The 23771-nt window shown below is 45.8% G+C and overlaps 2 protein-coding genes across 8 annotated transcripts in view; one reads left to right on the top strand and one right to left on the bottom strand.

The window, feature by feature from the left end:
- Positions 1-21147, top strand: part of KIF24 (kinesin family member 24) — a 72306-nt gene extending 51159 nt beyond the window's left edge. For 2 of the 3 annotated variants that reach the window (XM_061425954.1, XM_061425953.1), the window contains exons 10-14: positions 8688-8759; positions 11046-11155; positions 16166-18412; positions 19596-19689; positions 20427-21147. In XM_061425954.1, coding sequence (XP_061281938.1) covers positions 8688-8759; positions 11046-11155; positions 16166-18412; positions 19596-19689; positions 20427-20567 — 2664 coding nt within the window. In that variant the 3' untranslated portion in view covers positions 20568-21147. The remainder of the gene's footprint in view (positions 1-8687; positions 8760-11045; positions 11156-16165; positions 18413-19595; positions 19690-20426) is intronic. The other variant, XM_061425955.1, reaches the window with a different exon arrangement.
- Positions 21148-22552: 1405 nt separating this feature from the next.
- The window catches only part of UBAP1 (ubiquitin associated protein 1), a 70091-nt gene continuing 68872 nt past the window's right edge, over positions 22553-23771 (bottom strand). For all 5 annotated transcript variants that reach the window (XM_061425971.1, XM_061425973.1, XM_061425968.1 and 2 more), the window contains one exon: positions 22553-23693. In XM_061425971.1, the coding sequence (XP_061281955.1) occupies positions 23553-23693 (141 nt within the window). In that variant the 3' untranslated portion in view covers positions 22553-23552. The remainder of the gene's footprint in view (positions 23694-23771) is intronic.

Raw genomic sequence — 23771 nt, 5'->3', positions numbered from 1 at the left:
TCATTGTCCTCTTTTTTTTTTTTACTTTTTAATTTATACATTTTTGGCCATTATATTCCTGTGTCTTTTTGACACAACCCTACTAGTCCCTGGCTTTCTAGTATGAAAAAATGTTGTAGGCTTGTACATTTTTTCCCCCAGAACTAAAATCAGCCATTTCTTCAACAAGTCTTGGTTTTAGAGGGAAATGGTAGTTAGGGAGCATTTAGGAGTGCTAGTGGTGCTTATCACCACTGGGTTAGTTCTTTTTTTTTTTTTTTTTTAATTTTATTTTATTTTTAAACTTTACAATATTGTATTAGTTTTGCCAAATATCAAAATGAATCCGACACAGGTATACATGTGTTCCCCATCCTGAACCCTCCTCCCTCCTCCCTCCCCATACCGTCCCTCTGGGTCGTCCCAGTGCACCAGCCCCAAGCATCCAGTATCGTGCATTGAACGTGGACTGGCGACTCGTTTCATACATGATATTATACATGTTTCAATGCTATTCTCCCAAATCTTCCCACCCTCTCCCTCTCCCACAGAGTCCATAAGACTGATCTATACATCAGTGTCTCTTTTGCTGTCTTATACACAGGGTTATTGTTACCATCTTTCTAAATTCCATATATATGCATTAGTATACTGTATTGGTGTTTTTCTTTCTGGCTTACTTCACTCTGTATAATAGGCTCCAGTTTCATCTACCTCATTAGAACTGATTCAAATGAATTCTTTTTAATGGCTGAGTAATACTCCATTGTGTATATGTACCACAGCTTTCTTATCCATTCATCTGCTGATGGACGTCTAGGTTGCTTCCATGTCCTGGCTATTATAAACAGTGCTGCAATGAACATTGGGGTACCCGTGTCTCTTTCCCTTCTGGTTTCCTCAGTGTGTATGCCCAGCAGTGGGATTGCTGGATCATAAGGCAGTTCTATTTCCAGTTTTTTAAGGAATCTCCACACTGTTCTCCATAGTGGCTGTACTAGTTTGCATTCCCACCAACAGTGTAAGAGGGTTCCCTTTTCTCCACACCCTCTCCAGCGTTTATTGCTTGTAGACTTTTGGATCGAAGCTATTCTGACTGGGGTGAAATGGTACCTCATAGTGGTTTTTATTTGCATTTCTCTGATAATGAGTGATGTTGAGCATCTTTTCATGTGTTTGTTAGCCATCTGTATGTCTTCTTTGGAGAAATGTCTATTTAGTTCTTTGGCCCATTTTTTGATTGGGTCATTTACTTTTCTGGAGTTGAGCTGTAGGAGTTGCTTGTATATTTTTGAGATTAGTTATTTGTCAGTTGCTTCATTTGCTATTATTTTCTCCCATTCTGAAGGCTGCCTTTTCACCTTGCTAATAGTTTCCTTTGTTGTGCAGAAGCTTTTAAGTTTAATTAGGTCCCATTTGTTTATTTTTGCTTTTATTTCCAATATTCTGGGAGGTGGGTCATAGAGGATCCTGCTGTGATGTACGTCGGAGAGTGTTTTGCCTATGTTCTCCTCTAGGAGTTTTATAGTTTCTGGTCTTATGTTGAGATCTTTAATCCATTTTGAGTTTATTTTTGTGTATGGTGTTAGAAAGTGTTCTAGTTTCATTCTTTTACAAGTGGTTGACCAGTTTTCCCAGCACCACTTGTTAAAGAGATTGTCTTTAATCCATTGTATATTCTTGCCTCCTTTGTCAAAGATAAGGTGTCCATAGGTGCGTGGGTTTATCTCTGGGCTTTCTATTTTGTTCCATTGATCTATATTTCTGTCTTTGTGCCAGTACCATACTGTCTTGATAACTGTGGCTTTGTAGTAGAGCCTGAAGTCAGGTAGGTTGATTCCTCCAGTTCCATTCTTCTTTCTCAAGATAGCTTTGGCTATTCGAGGTTTTTTGTATTTCCATACAAATTGTGAAATTATTTGTTCTAGCTCTGTGAAGAATACTGTTGGTAGCTTGATAGGGATTGCATTGAATCTATAAATTGCTTTGGGTAGTATACTCATTTTCACTATATTGATTCTTCAATCCATGAACATGGTATATTTCTCCATCTATTAGTGTCCTCTTTGATTTCTTTCACCAGTGTTTTATAGTTTTCTATATATAGGTCTTTAGTTTCTTTAAGTAGATATATTCCTAAGTATTTTATTCTTTCCGTTGCAATGGTGAATGGAATTGTTTCCTTAATTTCTCTTTTGGGTTAGTTCTTACTTCTAGGTCTTTTTGATGGACAGAGAAGGGAAAAGTGTATCATGGATTCATACTAATAAATTAATTAAAAATTAAGACTACAGGGTTTTTGCTTAGCTTTTTTGAATTTATATTTCTCTCCCTTTTCTCTTATGCTAAAATTCTTAGTTCCTAACAACATTAATATAATTTATTTGCTCTACCTCAATATGTATGTATACCAAAATAATAGTATATTACTTTTAATATGGTTACTGAATTCAGATTAAGATTTCTTTGCAGTTGTCCTTTCTACCCTTGATGTATAGTCATAATATTATATTGCAAAGTCTCTTTAAATAATTCTGTGTGTTTAAGCTCACCAATTTTGTATTCAGTTAAAGAAAAATTATAAAGTAAGCCACATTCAGAGAAGGCTAGTGTTCATCTCGGTCCCCTCCTGTCATCCCCCTCCCCTTAGGTAACCATTTTCTACCATGTTTTTTTGTACTCACCCCTTTCTCATGGGAAAAAACAAAAGAAAAGGCGAGCATACTGTTAACACTGCTCTGCAGTTTGCTTTTTTCACTTAACAGCATCCTGGAGCTCATTCATGACTGTTAAGGACCCCCATTCCTTTTTAGTACTGCCCTGTTTCTATCCACGTTAAGTCTTTTTGATTAGAACTGAAATCTCCTACTGGACACATTACCCTCAGGTCTCATGAGGGGTAAATTGAGAGGCTTCGAGAGGTGAGAGAGTCAGCATCTTTTTATTATCATTTTAAAATTTTGAATAATTTTAGATTTCAAAAAAGCTTCAAAAATAAACATGTAGCATTCCTTCACCTAGCCTTCTCAGTGTTAACATTTTATATAACTATAGCAATTTAAATCAGGAAATGAACATTAAAACAATTCTCTTAATTGTCTACAGACCTTGTTTGAATTTCATCAATGTCCCACTCATGTCCTTTTTCGGGTCTAGGATTCTGTTACCTTTAGTTATCATGGCTCTGTATGTAGTCTCCTCAGTTTTTGTCGGTCTTGACCTTAACACCTTTGAAAAATGCTGACCAGTAATTTTGCAGACTGTGTCTGAATTTGGGTTTGTGTAATGTTTTCTCATTATTAGGTTGAGATAATGAATTTTTAGCAAGAGTAGCACAGAAGTTGTACCCTTCTCAGTGTATTGTCGGAGAAGGCAATGGCACCCCACTCCAGTACTCTTGCCTGGAAACTCCCATGGAGGGAGGAGCCTGGTGGGCTGCAGTCCATGGGGTCGCTAGGAGTCGGACACGACTGAGCAACTTCACTTTCACTTTTCACTTTCATGCATTGGGGAAGGAAATGGCAACCCACTCCAGTGTTCTTGCCTGGAGAATCCCAGGAACGGCAGAACCTAGTAGGCTGCCGTCTATGGGGTCGCACAGAGTCGGACACGACTGAAGCGACTTAGCAGCAGCAGCAGTGTATTGTCGCAGTCAATATGTCATTACTGGTGATGTTAAACTTGATCACTGAGTTAAGGTGGTTTGTGCTAGGTTTCCCCATTGTGAAGTTATGATTGTTCGCTTTGTAATAAGTATCTTATGGACAGATACTTTTAAACTATGCAGTACCTATTTACATGTTAATTTTGCTGTCTAATTTTAATGTCCATTGATGATTCTTATGTGTAACAATTATTACTGTGGTTTTTACATGATGAGATTTTTCTGTGTCCATCATTCTACATTAGGGGATCCCCTTGTGGCTCAATGGTAAAGAATCTGCATGCCAATGCAGGAAATGCAGGTTTGATCCCTGGGTCTGGAAGAGCCTTTGGAGAAGGAAATGGCTACCCCCTCCAATGTTCTTACCTGGAGAATCCCGTGGACAGATGAGCCTGGCAGGCTACAGTCCATGGGGTTGCAAAAGAGACAAGGCTTAGTGACTGAGCACACAGTCTACGTTAATTAGTTGGAATTCTACTGCAGGAAAGAGCTGGGTTTTTTCTCTTTATTCATTTACTTACAACAGTAAATGATCTGAGCCACAGTCAGCTCCCGGTCTTGTTTTTGCTGACTGTATAGAGCTTCTCTATCTTTGGCTGCAAAGAATATAATCAATCTGATTTCGGTGTTGACCATCTGGTGATGTCCATGTGGAGAGTCTTCTTTTATGTTGTTGGAAGAGGGTGTTTGCTATGACCAGTGCATTCTCTTGGAAAAACTCTATTAGCCTTTGTGCTCCTTCATTCCATACTCCAAGGCCAAATTTGCCTGTTAATCCAGGTGTTTCTTGACTTCCTACTTTTGCATTCCAGTCCCCTATAGAAAAGGACATCTGTTTTTGGTGTTAGTTCTAAAAGGTCTTGTAGGTCTTCATAGAACCATTCAACTTCAGCTTCTTCAGTGTTACTGGTTGGGGCATAGACTTGGATTACCGTGATATTGAATGGTTTGCCTTGGAAACGAACAGAGATCATTCTGTCGTTTTTGAGATTGCATCCAAGTACTGCATTTCAGACTCTTGTACTGCATTTCAGACTCTTGTTGACCATGATGGCTACTCCATTTCTTCTAAGGGATTCCTGCCCACAGTAGTAGATATAATGGTCATCTGAGTTAAATTCACCCATTCCAGTCCATTTTACTTCGCTCATTCCTAGAATGTTGACATTCACTCTTGCCATCTCCTGTTTGACCACTTCCAATTTGCCTTGATTCATGGACCTGACATTCCAGGTTCCTATGCAATATTGCTCTTTACAGCATCAGACCTTGCTTCTATCACCAGTCATGTCCACAACTGGGTATTGTTTTTGCTTTGGCTCCATCCCTTCATTCTTTCTGGAATTATTTCTCCACTGATTTCCAGTAGCATATTGGGCACCTACTGACCTGGGGAATTCCTCTTTCAGTATTGTATCATTTTGCCTTTTCGTACTGTTCATGGGGTTCTCAAGGCAAGAATATTGAAGTGGTTTGCCGTTCCCTTCTCCAATGGACCACATTCTGTCAGACCTCTTCACCATGACCCGCCCATCCTGGGTGGCCCCACACGGCATGGCTTAGTTTCATTGAGTTAGACAAGGCTGTGGTCCGTGTGATCAGATTGGCTAGTTTTCTGTGATTATGGTTTCAGTGTGTCTGCCCTCTGATGCCCTCTTGCAACACCTGCTGTCTTACTTAGGTTTCTCTTACCTTGGACGTGGCGTATCTCTTCACGGCTGCTCCAGCAAAGCGCAGCCACTGCTCCTTACCTTGGACAAGGGGTATCTCCTCAATTGCACTCATCTCACATGCTAGTAAAGTAATGCTCAAAATTTTCCAAGCCAGGCTTCAGCAATATGGGAACCGTGAACTTCCAGATGTTCAAGCTAGTTTTAGAAAAGGCAGAGGAACCAGAGATCAAATTGCCAACATCTGCTGGATCATCAAAAAAGCAAGAGAGTTCCAGAAAAACATCTATTTCTGCTTTATTGACTAGGCCAAAGCCTTTGACTGTGTGGATCACAATAAACTGGAAAATTCTGAAAGAGATGGGAATACCAGACCACCTGACCTGCCTCTTGAAAAATTTGTATGCAGGTCAGGAAGCAACAGTTAGAACTGGACATGGAACAACAGACTGGTTCCAAATAGGAAAAGGAGTACGTCAAGGCTGTGTATTGTCACCCTGCTTATTTAGCTTATATGCAGAGTACATCATGAGAAACGCTGGGCTGGAAGAAGCACAAGCTGGAATCAAGATTACCGGGAGAGATATCAACAGCCTCAGATACGCAGATGACACCACCCTTATGGCAGAAAGTGAAGAAGATCTAAAGAGCCTCTTGATGAAAATGAAAGAGGAGAGTGAAAAAGTTGGCTTAAAGCTCAGCATTCATAAAACAAAGATCATGGCATCTGGTCTCATCACTTTATGGGAAATAGATGGGGAAACAGTGGAAACAGTGTCAGACTTTATTTCTGGGGGCTCCCAAATCACTGCAGATGGTGACTGCAGCCATGAAATTAAAAGACACTTACTCCTTGGAAGGAAAGTTATGACCAACCTAGATAGCATATTCAAAAGCAGAGACATTACTTTGCCAACAAAGGTCCGTCTAGTCAAGGCTATGGTTTTTCCAGTGGTCATGTATGGATGTGAGAGTTGGACTGAAGAAAGCTGAGCGCTGAAGAATTGATGCTTTTGAACTGTGGTGTTGGAGAAGACTCTTGAGAGTCCCTTGGGCTGCAAGGAGATCCAACCAGTCCATCCTAAAGGAGATCAGTCCTGGGTGTTCATTGGAAGGACTGATACTAAAGCTGGAACTCCAGTACTTTGGCCACCTCATGTGAAGAGTTGACTCATTGGAAAAGACCCTGATGCTGGGAGGGATTGGGGGCAGGAGGAGAAGGGGACAAGAGAGGATGAGATAGCTGGACGGCATCACCGACTCGATGGACATGAGTTTGAGTGAACTCTGGGAGTTGGTGATGGACAGGGAGGCCTGGCGTGCTGCGATTCATGGGGTCGCAAAGAGTCGGACACAACTGAGCAACTGAACTGAACTGAACAGTAAATGGGTATTTCTTTCATTTGCTAAATTAGAATCCATTCTATCATTATTTTCTTGCTCACATTTTCCCAAATGGCTACTGGGAGTTCTTTCTGGGGTTCTGTCCATAAGTTCTTTCAGGTTGGTTTTGTAATCCTTTTGACATGCTCATTTTTTGAGCATCTTCTTGCCTTTTAGCACTACAAGGTGTCACACATTCTTCCTTGTCCTTGCCCTGAAATCAATCGTTTCTCCAAGGAGCTAATACACTTTTGAATACGTACTATACACTAGTGAGTTTAATCTTCACAACAGATTCTCTCATTCCCACTTTATAGATCAGGATTCTGAAGCTCAAGTTAAGTGAATTTGCCAAGGGTCTACAGCCTCTGGCTAGAAATCTTTGATTCTCATGTTTAAATTTATGGTCCAGGAATTAATTAGGAAACCTAAGAGGTACCTGTGGAGAGGGCTTCCCAGGTGGCGCTAGAATCCGCCTGCCGATGCAGGAGTTATAGGTTGGATCCCTGGATCGGAAAGATCCCCTGAAGGAGGGCATGGCAACCCACCCCAGTATTCTTGCCTGGAGAATCCAATGGACAGAGGAGCCTGGAGGGCTATAGTCCATAGGGTTGCAAAGAGTCGGACACAACTGAAGCAACTTGGCATGGCATGGCATGGCACCTGTGGAGTATCCTTTGGGGCTTGACTGTCTATCTCACGTGGGAGACAATATGTAAAGGAGCCTGGAAACAAGCCTTAAAGAATAGGATCAAAATCTTGTGCTTTGTGAGTCGTACAGAGATGCCCCTTTTTTCCTTCCTGGATATTTCCGTTGCTTTTCCCTTAGAGCTTAGTAAAGTCTACTTTCCATTCTGATTCAGCAAGGCTAAAGGGACCCAAGGGCTCATAGAGATTGATGGCCACACTTGGATTTGAGTATGTAAGGGGCAGGTGCAACTCAGGGGCCAGGTTTGGTTACCTGTTCATCCCTTCTAGAGAATTTTCCCAGTGGGGATATTGGACTGACTTGTAATAAGAGTGGAAATTCCTTTATACCGTCTTATAACCTTGCAGCTTCTTGGATAGAGGAGGGTTAGCTGTGGACATCTATGGCTGCTGCCAAGAACAGTCACAGGAGACTCTCAAGGCTCATTACCTTTTCTTGGTGAACTCCCAGCACTGGCACTTCCAAGGGATCCCTTCCATTCTCTTCCCTCCCTTTCTTCTCATTTACTGTTGCTTACCCTAGATGCATGACTCAGAAATAGAAGGTCTCTCCTCCCTGGTCTTGTCCCCTCAACCCCTGCTCTTTCTGATGGGCATGTTGCCCTTGGAGATGTATGTATCCAGATTTCTGCTGGCACTAGTGATATCCAATGAGCACTTCTTTGAGAGGCTCTGCCCAGGAGCAAGTGACATGCCCTTCTTTGCCTTTGGGCCACCATCCCTACTTTTTTTCATGAGGGTGTAGACCTAGGTGATTTCTCAGTTCCTTCCTAGCTCTGCCTCTAGGATTTCTCCTGTTCCATTCAGACAACTTGTATCTGAATCTGCACTTGAAGCTGTACCTACCGGTGTGCATGTGTGAGCAGGGAGGCGGGGGAGTGGCATGGGTATTTTCTCTATTTATGTGCATCTTGTAGTTGGGAAGAGTGAGGAGAGATAGGGAGCTGGCAAGCCAGAACTGCCACCAAATAAGTTGGACTCTGGGACCGTAAGTGGGACTCTGGGACTCTGGGTTTGTCAATTCTGCTCTAATCCTAGGTTCACAGCCTTTAAGTTGAGAGGGGGCCGGGGGCAGGGTGTTTAACTAGGCGTAGCTAGCATAGGATGATGTTTTCCAGTCTACCTTGATTGTTCTTGTTGAGCAAGAAACTACCAGGGCGTTTTGACTTCCTTTTGGAGGAGAGTTGCATGAGTGTGGTTTATTTAAAAAAAAAAAAAAAAATATCTGTTAGTCTCACTTTGCATGTGATATTTGATGTGCTTGTTATTCTACCACTTTGCAGCTGAAGGAATGTATCCGTGCATTGGATCAGGAACACACCCACACTCCTTTCAGGCAAAGCAAATTAACTCAGGTAAAGTTCAATATGAGCTTTGTGTTCTGGTTTACGCATGTGTTCCTTCTTCCATTCATTGAATCATTCAGGAGAGCATCCACTGCCAGCAAGGCATGATGTGGGGGGGAGGAGGAGGGGAGGAGTCCCCTTCCTTCTAGGAGCTCTCAGTCTTGAAGAAGAAAGGGCATCCTCAGGCAGGGATCCCTGCAGTACACAGCAGCCAGGAAGCAGTGGTCACCACCCAACAGCTTTCCATTTATTTCTAACAGAAAGAAACCTTGTTGATTTAGTGACATCTCTGAGCCTTTGAAGGGGATGGCAGTGTAGCTGTCTTGGTACTCTTAGCTGTAGACTTAGATAGACCAGTGTTTCAAGACAAAAAATAATGGCAGCATTTAAAAAGAATGAGATTGATTTTTGACATGTCCTTCCAGAAAAGATGACCAAGATCTATAGTTTAAAAATATGAAATGAGAAAAAAAAACTACACAGAAAAAGTATCCATCTCTGTTAGCTGATTATTCTGAGTAGTAGGACCATAGCTTATTTTTTTTCTTCCATTTTTCTGTCATGAAAATGTGCTTTATTGATAGGAAGCACCAAGAAGAGTGGCCCATGGAGGGCTCAGCCTCGGTACAAATAGCTGTGAAGACAGTTACAGGGACCCCTGGTTCCCTTTTGCACCAAGACTGTGCACAGTAGAGCACAGACTAAGTAGGAGGCAGTCTAGGTGAGGCGCTCTGTATCCTGGGAGAAGTTTTCACTCTGTGCAGCTAGACCAACAGCTTCATGGGAACTGGGGCAGAACCCATGATAACATAGCTCCTAACTTATTAGAATTAGTCATCTGTGGGTTAGATGGTTTCTTCTCAAACATGACTACAACTGGGGCCTCAGGAAACCCTTCTTTTGGATGGTTAGTCCTGATTCTGACATTGGCTTTGTTATTTTTCAAAACATGTCCTCCACCCCCAGAAATTGTGTTCCTATTTAATTAAATCAGTAATTTCACACATAAATCCACTTACAGAATCATATGCCTTTTTCACGCAAACATAAGTTTTAGATCTTTCCAGGTACCTAAGTACGTATATCCATAAATAGTTTTTATGGTTTTGTGCAGTTCATAATTTTTTTGTTACTTGTTTGTAGACTTAGAGTTTTTCCAAATTTTACTATTATTATATTGTAATGAATATCCTGTGTATACTTTTTTTTTAAATCAGTTGAGCAATTGTCTCTTTAGGATAAAGTCTTTGAAGTGTGATTGCCAAACCAAAAGTAGGAACATTTTTTTACCAGGTTTTTAACATATTACCAAACTGCCCTCCCAAAGGCATGTACCAATTCACACTACATAGTACATGGGCAGCATAGCAGTGTACAGGAGCACCCTTTCCCTAGACCCTCACCAGAGCAGGTTCATGTGAGTCTTTCTTAATCTTCAGTTCAGTTCAGTTCACTCGCTCAGTCGTGTCCGACTCTTTGCGACCCCATGAATCGCAGCACGCCAGGCTTCCCTGTCCATCACCAACTCCCAGAGTTCACTCAGACTCACGTCCATAGAGTCAGTGATGCCATCCAGCCATCTCATCCTCTGTCGTCCCCTTCTCCTGCCCCCAATCCCTCCCAGCATCAGTCTTTTCCAGTGAGTCAACTCTTCACATGAGGTGGCCAAAGTACTGGAGTTTCAGCTTTAGCATCATTCCTTCCAAAGAAATCCCAGGGCTGATCTCCTTCAGAATGGACTGGTTGCATCTCCTTGCAGTCCAAGGGACTCTCAAGAGTCTTCTCCAACACCACAGTTCAAAAGCATCAATTCGTCGGCGTTCAGCCTTCTTCACAGTCCAACTCTCATATCCATACATGACCACAGGAAAAACCATAGCCTTGACTAGACGGACCTTTGTTGGCAAAGTAATGTCTCTGCTTTTGTTAATCTTACAGGCCCCCAAATTTTAATTTTTTAATTTATTTATTACTTGACTGCACTGGATCTTAGTTGAGGTAACAAACTGAGTTGCAGCATACAAACCCTTAGTTGCAGCATGTGGGATCCAGTGGACCACCAGGGAAGTCCCCACAAATTTTAATTTTGTAAAATGGTTTCTCTGCATTTCTTTGATTAGTGGTGCAGTGAGTACCTGTTTTGTTTGTTTATTGATCATTCGTGTTTCTTCTTTTGTTAATTACCTTTTTGTAGAAGGTGGTAGGTATAAGTATGGCCCAGTGTCCTGAACACCGTAAGTAGTCAATATGCCCTTTGTTAGTTGATTTCACTGACCTGCCTTCTGTTTTGAACAGGTGCTGAAGGACTCTTTCATTGGCAATGCCAAAACCTGCATGATCGCCAACATCTCACCAAGCCATGTGGCCACTGAACACACTCTGAATACTTTGCGCTATGCTGACCGGTTAGTCCCCCTCAGGGTCAGAGTGGGGGGGGGTGTGTGTGTGTGTGGAAGATGCACACACAAGGATCTGACCTTGAGCTCCCCAAACCTGTTCTTGGGATAATAATTCTACTGCCAGGGGAACGTGCAACTGGTCATGTGAAGAATGTGTTTTGGTAGGCCCTGTCATTTTACAAGTGTGAATGTGACAAGAGGAAGGTGACATGTTCCCTTGTTCAGGAGACAACTCCATCAGTGGCTCTTAAATAGCTAGCCAGAGATGAAATATTTCTCCAAGGTGGAAGGTTTCATGAGGTTTTCTTCCTGCCAGCCTCAGCCCTAATTGTTAGGGATTAGTTGCTCAGTTGTGTCCGACTCTTTCCGACCCTGTGGACTGTAGCCTACCAGGCTTCTCTGTCCATGGGATTCTTCAGGCAAGAATACTGGAGTGGGTTACCATTTCCTTCTCCAAGGGATCTTCCCGGCCCAGGGATCGAACCCGGGTCTACCGCATTGGAGGCAGACGCTTTAACCTCTGAGCCACCAGGGAAGCCTAATTGTTAGGGATAGAGTACCTATTATTTGTCAAGGCAGAAGTACTCAGAGCTATGTAGGTCCAGAAGAGATCAACCTTGTTTTATGGAAGGAGAAACTGAGTCCCAGAAAAGTGCAGGAGCCTTAAAAGGGCTCACTGAGAGTTGGTGGCAGAACTAGTGCCTCTGACTGCCAAGTCAGGGCTCTAGTGACTTTGGTATCTGCCAGGGCCCCTCCCACTCTTACCCTGGGGTCATGTGTCTCCTCCTCGTTTGACAGCGCTCTCATTACCATCCTTTCCTCTGGCTGCTTTGCTGCCTGGTCCTACCATACAACACCTCCTCTCAGTCTCTCAGAAGCTGTCTCCAAAGTTAACAGACTATTTGAGGGGAACCTGGTTTTCTTAAAATTGCTGTTGAAGAATCTTTCGTATCTGTGGCATTTTATGAAACTCACTGGGAAGGAAAGATAAGCTATCATTTAAGTTCCATGAGAACAGGAACCTTATCTTTTTCTCCACTGCATCTGTCCTGCTTAGACAGTACTTGGTACCTAGTAGGTGTGTTATTAATATTTGTGAATGAAAGGAGGCGCTCCCCCTGGGCGTCAGGGCTTGAGTGATGTTCTCTGTGTACTTTATCTCATTCCGATTGGAGAGACCATTTACACAGTGGCTACTAGAATGGACTCTAGAGTGAAACTGTCTGGGCCAGTGCCCTGCCTCTGCCACTAGCTAGCTGAGTGATCTTGGGCAAGTTTTCAACTTCTCTGGGCACATTAAGTTCCCTTAATGTGAACACGGATAATGACGGCACCTACCTCATGTAACAGTTACATGGATTCAGTGAGGTGACATGTGAGAGGGGCTTAGGGCCACACCTGGCACAGAATGAACACTCATTATATGTTAACTTCGACAACAATAGTAATATTATAGGCATATGCTCAGTCGTGTCTGACTCTTTGTGGTCCCTGGACTGTACAAGTTCCTGTCCATGGAATTTCCCAGAGAAGAATACAGGTATACTGTGGAGATCCTGCAGCTTTGGTTCAGACCACTGTGATAAATCACACTGAAGTCTCAGATTGGTTTCCCAGTACATGTAAAAATTATATTTACACTATACTATGGAGTTTATCATGTGTGCAGTAGCCTTATGTTTTTAAAAAACAATGTACATACCTTAATTTAAAAATAATCTTGTTGGAAAAATGGCACTGATAGACTTGCTCTATGCAGAGTTGCTATGAACCTTCGGTTTGTTAAAAAAAAAAAAAAGCAAATGCCCTCTCCACAAAGCAAAATGCAGTAAAATGAAGTACACCTGTAATAGGTTCCCTAAATAAGTTTCCTCAAGGAGGATTCCTTATTGCATGGCTTCCTTAATGCCAGCATCCTAGCCCTGCTAGAAGATAAGTGAAGACTGAGATCAGCTAGAAGACGTGGGATGTCCAAAATTGTATCCCCCAAACGAGTATGGCTTCAAGTTCCTTCCCCGCATGTATCCATTACCCTGCTTCAACAGTTACTAACCCTAGGTCAGTCTTGTTTCGTAAATCCCTCCCTGCATCACAGACATAAGAAGTGCTTGAAGTGAGAACATCATTAGGAGCAGAGAACAAAACATGCCCCTCAGCGCTTCAGTAAAGAAAGATGAAAGCAACCCTTTCTCAGAGGGGTTGTATTGAGTACAGTTGAGAAATTATTTAAAATAATTTTTGTTAAAAACTAGAAAAAGTATAATAGAAATAATCTCTTTCATTCAAAGGAGTCTGAAAAATTACTGAAAGTAAGTATGAAAGTCATTTGTTTTATATACTTAAATTAATTGTAGGTAACAATCTGTACATACATAAGATGAGAATGATTTTATTGCTTATTTGAAAATTTCCTCTGATTTAAAATTTTTCTCTCTTCACGTACTAAAAGAGTGTTGGTAAATAGTACAAAAATAAAGTTCTAGTTGGACCCCTAACAGGTTTATCAAAAAAGAGCTCAGTAACAAGAGTGATTTTGGAAAAAGGTAGAGTATACAGGACATACTTAGCATCAGTGACCAAATTACCTGTAAGATTTCTTCTGACACCCTCAGATTTCTAGAATTACTTCTATGACTCCTAGGAAGAAACTTGGTGTTTCCCTTTTAACAAAACTAAAAGAGCTCAATTTTATAACAGGAGGTAATTTGGAACCAGGACAGGGGAGCCTGGTAGGCTGCAGTCCATGGGGTTGCTAGGAGTTGGATACAACTGAGCCATTTCACTTTCACTTTTCACTTCCATGCATTGGAGAAGGAAATGGCAACCCACTCCAGTGTTCTTGCTTGGAGAATCCCAGGGACGGGGAGCCTGGTGGGCTGCCATCTACGGGGTCGCACGGAGTCCGACACGACTGAAGCAACTTAGCAGCAGCAGCAGCAGACTTGCCATGGCAACTCTCAACTCATTCCTTGTGTGTATGTCCTGCTGCAACACCTCAGCAAAGGCCCAAGAACACAATCAACATGACTTTCAGTTCAGTTCAGTCGCTCAGTCATGTCCGACTCTTTGCAACCCTATGAACTGCAGCACGCCAGGCCTCCCTGTCTGTCACTAACTCCCGGAGTTTACCCAAACTCTTGTCCATTGAGTCGGTGATGCCGTCCAACCATCTCATCCTCTCTCGTCCCTTTCTCCCATCTTCAATCTTTCCCAGCATCAGAGTCTTTTCCAGTGAGTCAGCTCTTCACATCAGGTGGCCAAAGTATTGGAGTTTCAGCTTTAACATCAGTCCTTCCAATGAACACCCAGGACTGATCTCCTTTAGGATGGACTGATTGGATCTCCTTGCAGCCCAAGGGACTCTCAAGAGTCTTCTCCAACACCACAGTTCAAAAGCATCAATTCTTCTGCGCTCAGTTTTCTTTGGAAGTTCAACTCTCACATCCATACATGACTACTGGAAAAAGCATAGCCTTGACAAGACGGACCTTTGTTGGCAAAGTAATGTCTCTGCTTTTTAATATGCTGTCTAGATTGGTCATAACTTTCCTTCCAAGGAGTCAGCATCTTTTAATTTCATGGCTGCAGTCACCATCTGCAGTGATTTTGGAGCCCAGAAAAATAAAGTCTGACACTGTTTCCACCATTTCCCCATCTATTTGCCGTGAAGTGATGGGACCAGATGCCATGATCTTAGTTTTCTGAATGTTGAGCTTTAAGCCAACTTTTTCACTCTCCTCTTTCATTTTCATCAAGAGGCTCTTTAGTTCTTCACTTTGTGCCATAAGGGTGGTGTCATCTGCATATCTGAGGTTATTGACTTAGTGACTTAGTCATGACTTTAGTCCTGTCCTTTGTCTCTTTGCTCACTGTTATCTGCTTCCCTGCCTCTCAGACCTGAAAGGAAGTCAAGTCTCAGTGTCAGGTTTACTATCTTGGTTTTCAGAAATGGCCAGAGGGGTCATTTGGCTACTACTAAGTGGATTAAAACCAAAACAATGGAAAAGACATTTTCTGAGAGCTCCCAGGCAGAAGTACAACTCCCTCCATAAGGGATTTCAACACAGAATCTACAAGCAAGCCACTGCAGAGTCACATTTTACTTGATGTCTCCTTGTAAATCCAAATTCTTCCACTGCTTTTATTTTGTTTTAGGTATGACAGAGGGAGAGACTCTGATCTTGGCAACTCAATCCTAGCAGACTTAATTCTGGATTTTTCCATGTTCTCTAAAATTCCCTTGTAGAATAGAGCATGGCTCTCTTATTTCTCTATCTAGGGGCCAATTTTTGCCTCCCAGAGGACGTTTGGCAATGTCTGGAGACAATTTTGATTGTTGTGACAGGAAAGAAAGGTTGCTATGATCAAGGTAGAAGCCAAGGAAGTTGCTAAACATCCCGCAGGCACAAGACAGCTCCCCACAACAAAGAATGGTCTGAGCCCAGACACCGCTTAGTGCTGAGGTGGAAACCCTGGGGACAGACAGGTCGTTCCACCTTCATGGAATTAGCATAAGCCTACTTATTTCTGAGAGCTTTTGCTGCTTGAAGTGCCCAGCAGGTTGGAGGGAACTCATTTTTTCAGAGACGCCTAAAAGGAGGTGGTTTGCAGGAAAAAAAAGGCTCTGATTATGGAATAGTAGGTGAGGAGTAGACACGTGGCTCCTGAATGGGCTGATCTTTAGGAAATGTAGTATGGGCCCTGCATGGACATAAGTTCTGAAACCAGCTCCTCTGGCCTGTCTCTCACATGGATCTGTGGTATTTCAAACACTCTCCTGATCATGGAATATTGGATGCATGCTAACATCCTCAGAGAAGACACTGATCTTTGTTCAAGTAAAGCGACGTATTTCATGTTGAAATAGAATATCCACTTTATTCTTTCCTTTATTGTCTCCCAGATAAAAAAATAATTCCCAGTTCTTGTAATACTTTTTTTTGGTTTTTGTTTTCTCTGAAAGCTATAGGAAGGGAATTACAGGAATGTACATTAACATAAAATGGTCATTTACAGGGTCAAAGAACTAAAGAAAGGCATTAAATGTTGCACTCCAGCTAACAGTCGAAATCGAACATCTGGAAATTCTTCTAACGCTTCTCCAAAACGAATTCAGAGCTCTCCTGTGGCCTTGCCAGGGGACAAATATTCTCCCAAAAAAGTCAAGCTGGGGCTTCAGCAGCCTCTCACAGTGCCATCTGGCTCCATGAGAGGGAAGGCCCATCCTCTGGCTAGTCACCCAGCCAATATCCCTTTTGCTTCTGTACCTAAGGTTCCTGGCAGAGAGGGTGGCTCTCAAGGGAGTCCTCCCCGAGAGTGGGTCATTCAGACTAGCTCTAGCAAAGGAACCATGCTGTCTGGACATGTAGCCATAAAAAGGGCAGAAGAATCAGCTGCATTATGCTCTGAGAAAAACCCAATTGGCAACAAAACCCCCCTAGGCTGGAGAAGCAGGGCGCCAGGCCCGGGAGGGGACCTGGTCCGTGGTAAGCCGCCCTCCCGGTGCAAGAGAGTGCAGACTGTGCAGCCCGTGCAGAAGCAGCTTGTGTCTCGAGGCGAGCTCTCCTTTGGCAGCGTCCAGCGCTTAGTGGAGTACGGTCAGGGCAGCAAGGTGGGTGCGCTGAGCTGGCCTGCCTCTGAAGCTTGGACCAACAACATCCCTGTGCAGCAGGAGGCAAGGGAGGAGCATTTGCGCTTTTACCACCAGCAGTTCCAGCAGCCACCTCTCCTCCAGCAGAAGTTACAGTACCAACCCCTGGAAAGGTTTTTATGCCGGTCCCGGCCCCCAGAGGGACAGCTCCAGAGTGACATCCCTCCTCCCTTCCACCCTCATCGTGCTGAGAGTCAGGATGGAGCCCAAGTCCCCCAAGCCGAGGACCCTGATGACAGCGACTTCAGTGAAGATTCTTTTTCACACGCCTCCTGTCAAAGGACCACAAAGCAGGGAAAGAGCCCGGAGAACAGCGAAGGCTCGTTCTTCCTTCATCAGAGGGAGCAAGGTCCTGAGGAGCAGGTGGCTGAAAGGCAGCAGAGTCTGTTTTTCAGCCCAGATGGTGACGAGGAGGGTGTAACTAGAAGCTGGGTGTACTCCAGGGACCCCGCAGGCCACAGAAGGATAGCGCTCGATCACGGCCACAGCCCAGGTCAGGTGCCCTTGGACTGGAGTGGAGAGGAGGACTTAGACTCCTCAGGGCCTTCTCCCAGAGAAGACCTGGCAGGGAAGTCTTACTGCTCACAGGTAGACTCTGTATATGATCGGGAAAGGGGTGGCGGCCCTGCTTTTGACCTCAGACAGGAAGCCTTCAGAAGTGAGGTTCCTGGACAGGCCGAGGGCAGCTTGCCATCCCTGGAGGAAGATGGTTTCACTTGCTCACTATCCCACATCGCAGTTCCTGGATCCCCAGACCAGAGAGACACAGTGAGCACACCCCTGAGAGAAGTCAGTGAGGACAGCCCAATTCTGGAGACGAGAACAATGAAAAACAGTAACCCTTTCCAAGGAGACGACTCTAAAGGTGAATTAGGCACATGCTCCGAGTATGCTTCTGGACTGATGGCTCCACTCACCATGTCCCTCCTGGAGAGCCTGGATGATGGGGGGGCTCCTTCCTGGGAGCAGCCAGCCCAGGATGGAACTGCGCATGGTCTCGTGGCAGTGGACACAGAGGGGCCAGCAATGGGCCACACAGTGTCATCGGGTGATCCAGAGGCAGTCCTGCCAACGTCTTCGGCAACCGAGCACCTGTGGCTCTCCTCATCTCCCCCCGACGACAAGCCTGGGGGCAGTCTTCCAGCTCTGTCCCCATCACCCATCCGTCAGCGCCCACCTGACAAGCTGCCCAGCGGGGAGGCTGACCCGGGGGAGGCCTGCCAGAGCAGAGGGACCACACTCTTCTTCCGGGGGCACCGTGATGCCAATGCTGAGACAGAGCTGGACGGCTCCCAGGGTTTCCTGGGAAAGCCCTTCCTCACCTTACATCCTGGAGGACCCCACGCTGGGCCTACACTCACCCCCCGAGCTGGAAATAGTGATGTGGCTGACCAGCCCAGGGCCCAGGAGAGAAAGCAGCCGACTGGGCCCAGTTGGCCGGAACTGGGTTTCTCCACAGACCCCATCACACTGTCTTGCTACAAAGAGGACATTGCATGGCTCAAACATAGGCCAATCCCAAGGTCCTTAGCAAGGCCAGGCTCTCCCCTGGCAGCCAGCTGCTCTCCCGAGACCACCGGGACACTCCGTCAGCCTGCCCTGGGACATGCACAGTAAGTTGGACTCTCCTACCTAGACTCGGGCCCTCTGGCATCCCTACTCCCATGCCAGCTTATTGTTCTGTCCTGGGAATAGCTACGGTTGGCTCAGAGACAGGCTGTTTGTCCACCTTTTCAAGGGAGCCTGCCTAGATGCATCTGACATGAGCAGTAGGAGTAAAATGTATTGGAGCAGGCCTGCCAGGGAGGATGGGCCCTCAGCCTGGGAAAGCTAGATGTGAGGGAGAGAAGGGAAGATCTGATCCCGTGACCAAGCCTGAGACCCGAGATGAGACCAGAATCCTCTTCATTCTGGTGGGTATGTATTCCTGGAAGTGCTGTCCCAGGACACAGCAGCAGCAGCCTGTGCCCCCAGAGCCACAGCATTCTAGGCACCTTCCAGGATGGCAAAGGTGGGAAACCGGCTGCTGACTGTGCTGCTGTCCCCAGAGGAGGCTGGATGGTGCAGCAGAATGACACAGCCTTGGAGGAGGTGAAAGGAGCGAGGGTCGAGGGCTAGAGGCGCAGGAGGGCAGGGTGGTGACAGATGCTTCTCTGTGAGGCCGCAGCCCTCCACTCTGGCTCCTGATTCCCAGGGCCAGCTGTCTGCCTGCTCACTGGGGCTTGGCCTGGGCCTTGGGCAAAGAGAAGGGCATGCAGGGATGTCCAGGGCAGGAGCCCACCTAGAGCCAAAGGACAATCATGCTGTTGTGTGGTCTCTACCCATCAGGGGGGTGTGACAGAAGGCAGATCCTCCAGCCTCTAGCCCAGACCCCCTTGCTCTGGTCCCTGAACTCCCCACAGAGGAGAAATGCCCACAGGCTAGGTGGCAGGCTCTACCTTGTGCCACGTGCCAGCTGCAGTGGCACAGCCTTTAGCTTCTGTGCAGGGAAGCTGTGAGCAGCTCCTGCGGAGGAGAAGCAGCATCCAGCCCTGTCTCAGTGAACCCGGGAGGCCCTGGGGGGCAGCTCCCAAAGCCACTGTCTCTTCCCAGTACCTCATAACTACTCCCTAGTCCCTTGACAAGCCCTGAAAAGAACGGGTGAAGAGGCAGGAGATGGTGGGGAGCTCGTTCCCATCAAAGCCTCGACCTCTTTGGGAAGAAGCAGCTCCTGGCCTAGAAATGAGGCTCAGTTCCAGAAAGCTGCCCATGAGAGATGGGAGGCCCAAGGCTCACAGCATCCCCTCTGCTTCCCAGGCAGGTGGTCATCCAAGCACACCAGGAACAGCTGGATGAAATGGCTGAGTTGGGCTTCAAGGAGGAGACCCTGATGAGCCAGCTGGCTCCTACTGTAAGTGGACTTACCTACTCTTGGGACTTAGCCTGCAGCTAGTTTGACATTATTTAGTCACTAAGTCATGTCTGACTCTTTGGCAGCCCCATGGACTGTTGCCTACCAGGCTCCTCTGTCCATGGAATTCTCCAGGTAAGAAAACTGGAGTTAAGTTGCCATTTCCTTCTCCAGGGGATCGTCCCGACCCAGGGACTGAACCCACGTCTCCTGAATTGGCAGGCCTGTTCTTTACCACGGAGCCACCAGGGAAGTCCAGCTAGTTAGATAGTCATCCCTGTTTCCTGCAGTGTGTTCAGAAAGGCTCTGCTGCCACACTGTAGCTTTGTGGAGGCTTTGAGCCTTCTCTTGCCACTCCTCTGAGCTGGCTTGAGGGGCTCAAGGACAGGTGGGAGATGGCGTGACACTCCCCATTCCCAGGTCAGTGTTTCCAGCCTCTCTTCTTGCCATTCTGCCTTCCTAGTGGCTTGTTGGAGGCCCCTCCCTGTGATCGTAACAGTGACTTGCCTTATGCAGACCAGAGGTACTTCTACAAAAACACCCTTTTGCCCTGCAGATACCTCTCTCTGTAGAGAAGTGGGCCCACCCTATGCCATGGTGACTATCCTTCAGGTTTTCCAACTGGAGGAAGGGCCTGGGCTCTGAAATCCTCCTGCAAGAGAAGGGATTAGAAAAGCAGATATGACAGAGGGCCAGTAACAGCAGAAGCTCCGTTTGACCTTTGTTTCCTTTCTCAGGATTTTGAAGGTTTTGTGATCCAGCTAGATGAAATCATGGTTCTGAAGTCCAAGTGCATCCAGAGTCTGAGGAGCCAGCTACAGCTATACCTGGCCTGCCACAAGCCAGCTGCAGGCCCCGAGAGGACAGCGGTGTCTTAGAGTGGAGTTGGTACGGGGTGGCTGGGCTCTCAAGAGCTGGAGGGGCCTCCACCAGGTCCCCCTGCAGATCTCGGCACCCACTCCCTTGTCCCACCCGTGCTGGTCTCTCCCTCACCGCTCATGGCCTGGGCTGGGTCCCAGCTCCTCTCTCAGAGCGAGCATCTGTCCAGTTCCAAGCACAGGGGCTTCTGCTGGGAAGGACAGATGAGCCTGAACAACTTCTAATAGGTCTCTCCCTTTTCTTTGGGGTTGAAGATTTGCATTACTGACCCTTTGTGGAAACACAGTTGGGGCTAATAACCCTGTAGATGTTTCTGAATTTGGGGGTCTGAGGATGGGGGGGCCGGGCTGGTCAGCGGTAACTTATAGATTGGAGGTCGCAAGCTAGGGGAGAGAACATGCTGAGCCTAGAGGTTTTACCAGCCGGATTCTGTGCCTTCCTCCAGGACTACTTGGTCAAAAACTATAAACGCTGGTGCTAGTGGGTGGGGGCTGGGTGAGATCTGCCCCACCAGCCCTCAGGAGGTTAGCTTCTGAAAATGTAAAATGAATAAACCGTAACTCAATGTCTTTAACAGGAGCAGATGTGGGACAGGTCTTTTGCTTCCAGTTCCCCTCCCTCCCTGCAACCCAGTATTTAGACGGAAGAGGGCGCTCGCACCACTGCATTCTTTTCCAATCTCTGCCTTTTGCTGAGACCATCTGCCTGCATCATATTCCTAAGTGCTATCTGTGAGTCCTCACTCACCGCACTCCCCGACAGAATAGCCGAATGGCTGGAGTATCTCAGGCAAGTCCATCTCCTAGCCTCACCTTTATCCAGGGTCGCCCTGGCCATCTGCTCGCCCTTTCAGTGGCCTGTGTTCAGTGCCTTGGCAGTAAGTGCTCTGGCCAGTGAGACTCGAAAGCAGTTTTACACACATACATGCACCCCTTCATGTGAGTTGTTTGCTGTGTATCTTTTTAGCAGAAAGAAGCTTAAGAAATACCAGGTACCCATACAATTTGGAAGTGTCACACACAAAAAGACTGGCTTCCCTTCTTCCTGTGACCTTGACCTCTCCCTCAACTTCCTAACACTTATTAATTTATGAAACTGTTTTTCTCAGCGCAGTTTTGTTTTGTGTGTCCATTGGATTACAAACTTTATTAAAAAATACAAAACATGAAAAAAAAAAAAAGAAATACCAGGTAGTCAATTACTTACCAAGGCCACCTTGGATCAAGTTGAGATTCACATGTCAAAGCCTTGGCCCTGACACCCATTTTCATATGAAATTTTGACCTCTTGTAGAAGTTAAAGGATAACTTCTACAAATTTTAAAAGAAGGGTTTAATTAATTTTAAAGGCCAGAAGACAGGCTAACTGGCTTTCTGAGACAATGGCCATGCCTCATCTGACCACCAGAGGGCGGCCTCTTTCCAGCTTACTGCTTCCCAGCCCAAAGGTTCTGTATCCTCACATCATCACTACAAAAATTAGAGACCCATCCAAGCCAAGAGCACAGGGAGGACTGTGGGAGAGAGAGTATTACAACTAAGGACAAGAAGCTGGGATAAATCTAGTGCCATTGAATACAACAGCACCACTGAGAGCTAGTGAAGCAGTCTGAATCCCCGTCCTACCTGTGCAACACATAAATATGCCTGATGCTGCTCACAGGACAAGGGACTTATTCCTCACTTCTGAGTGTCTCCCCCAAAGGCCCAGCCTGTCTCACTTCCACAGTCAGTCTTGCAGGAAGGCACATGTCTATGTCCTTAACCCAGAGACCGAGCTAGGTCAGGTTTAAACAGACCCTTGTATCTAGGCCTGCCTTTGCAAACCAAAAACCTGGGTTCCACAGGCCTAAGAATTGGAAGAAAGGAGTGAAATGACACAAAATGGTTAGCTTCTGTTCCATCCCCAGCAAATCCGCTTACCACTCACTAACCTCCACCCTGCAGCGAAACATTCCTTGGCAATAAATCATCACAACAGGATATACCTTTTAGATTTTTATTAGTAGTTCTCTCTGAAGAATCAAAATAGTTAGCAAATTACTTTAGATTCATCAAGACTGTATATCCTTTGTATTTAGATCTTTAATGATGTACAACATAATACAAAACAAACCAAAGAGACTGATTTCTATGACTAGGTGTTATTCGTTGTGTCGTCCTAGAGCAGGGGCCGGAGGGAGAGGCTGTTCTCCAGGGAGAACTGAGGTGGAGTTAGTGCTGGGGGACTAAATCATGACCTGCTTTTTCCCTGCTTGATGTGCTGGGAAGGGACAAATGATTCCTTAAACTGACGACTGCTTCCTAGAGTTGGGGGCTCTAAAATCCTGGGTAGCAGAAGATTGTAGTCCAAACCAGGCCAAAAGAAACAGGCTGGGGCAGGGAAGTGTGGTAACTGCCTGGCAGAAAAGGCAAACTCAGGGCCCCAAGGGGTAAAGGGCATTCTCTGCACCTCAGAGACACTGCAGAACCAGTGTCACACTAAGTGACATTGTTAAAAGGGGAAAAAACAAAACCCTGGAAGAACCTTTCATTGCACTCAACTTGGATTAGAGGTCAGCCCACTCTTGCGGACGAGGGAACATCTAGCCCCGAAGCAGCACTGAGTCTGGCCCCACCACCTCCTCCTCCCCAGCTCCTTCTGGCAGCTGGGCCAGGTTTCGGCTGAAGCCATACAGATCCCAAAAAGACCAGAGAAGTCAATCTGGAGGGCCAAGGCGGGAAGGACACTTCTCAGGATACAAATACTTTTAATATGGAAGGAGCCAGGACAGTTCTGGGGGCATGTGCATGCCCAAATCTTACCCACTTTCTCCCCAGCTCAGGACCTAGGCTTGTAGAGACTTGGCAAGCACAATCTCCACACCTGACCTTCCACCCCCAAAAGAAAATCCGGAAGTGTGCCCCTTCTCCTTCCCCACAGGTGGGCTCCTCAGGGCCTCCTGCAGGGGTGGTTCTGTGGCAGGGCCGTGGCAGGGCCTCATCTCAGCTGGCTCCCGCCCGAGCCATGAGGTCTTCCAGAGCACTGTCCTGGTCGTTGTTGTGTAATAGCAGAGCTTCCTTAATATCTTTCAGTTCAAAGCCCATTTCCTTAAATTTGCTCATTAACTGAAGAAATTCCATCATCTAAAGAGAAGTAAGAGAATACAGATTCAAGAAAGGGTTCTGGCCACATAGTACAGCTGAGCAGCAAAATACACGCCT

This window comes from Bos javanicus, chromosome 8, assembly GCF_032452875.1.
Source record: "Bos javanicus breed banteng chromosome 8, ARS-OSU_banteng_1.0, whole genome shotgun sequence".
Taxonomy (NCBI): domain Eukaryota; kingdom Metazoa; phylum Chordata; class Mammalia; order Artiodactyla; family Bovidae; genus Bos; species Bos javanicus.
The sequence above is the reverse complement of the archived record's forward strand: the minus strand, read 5'-3'. Positions and strand labels throughout refer to the sequence as shown.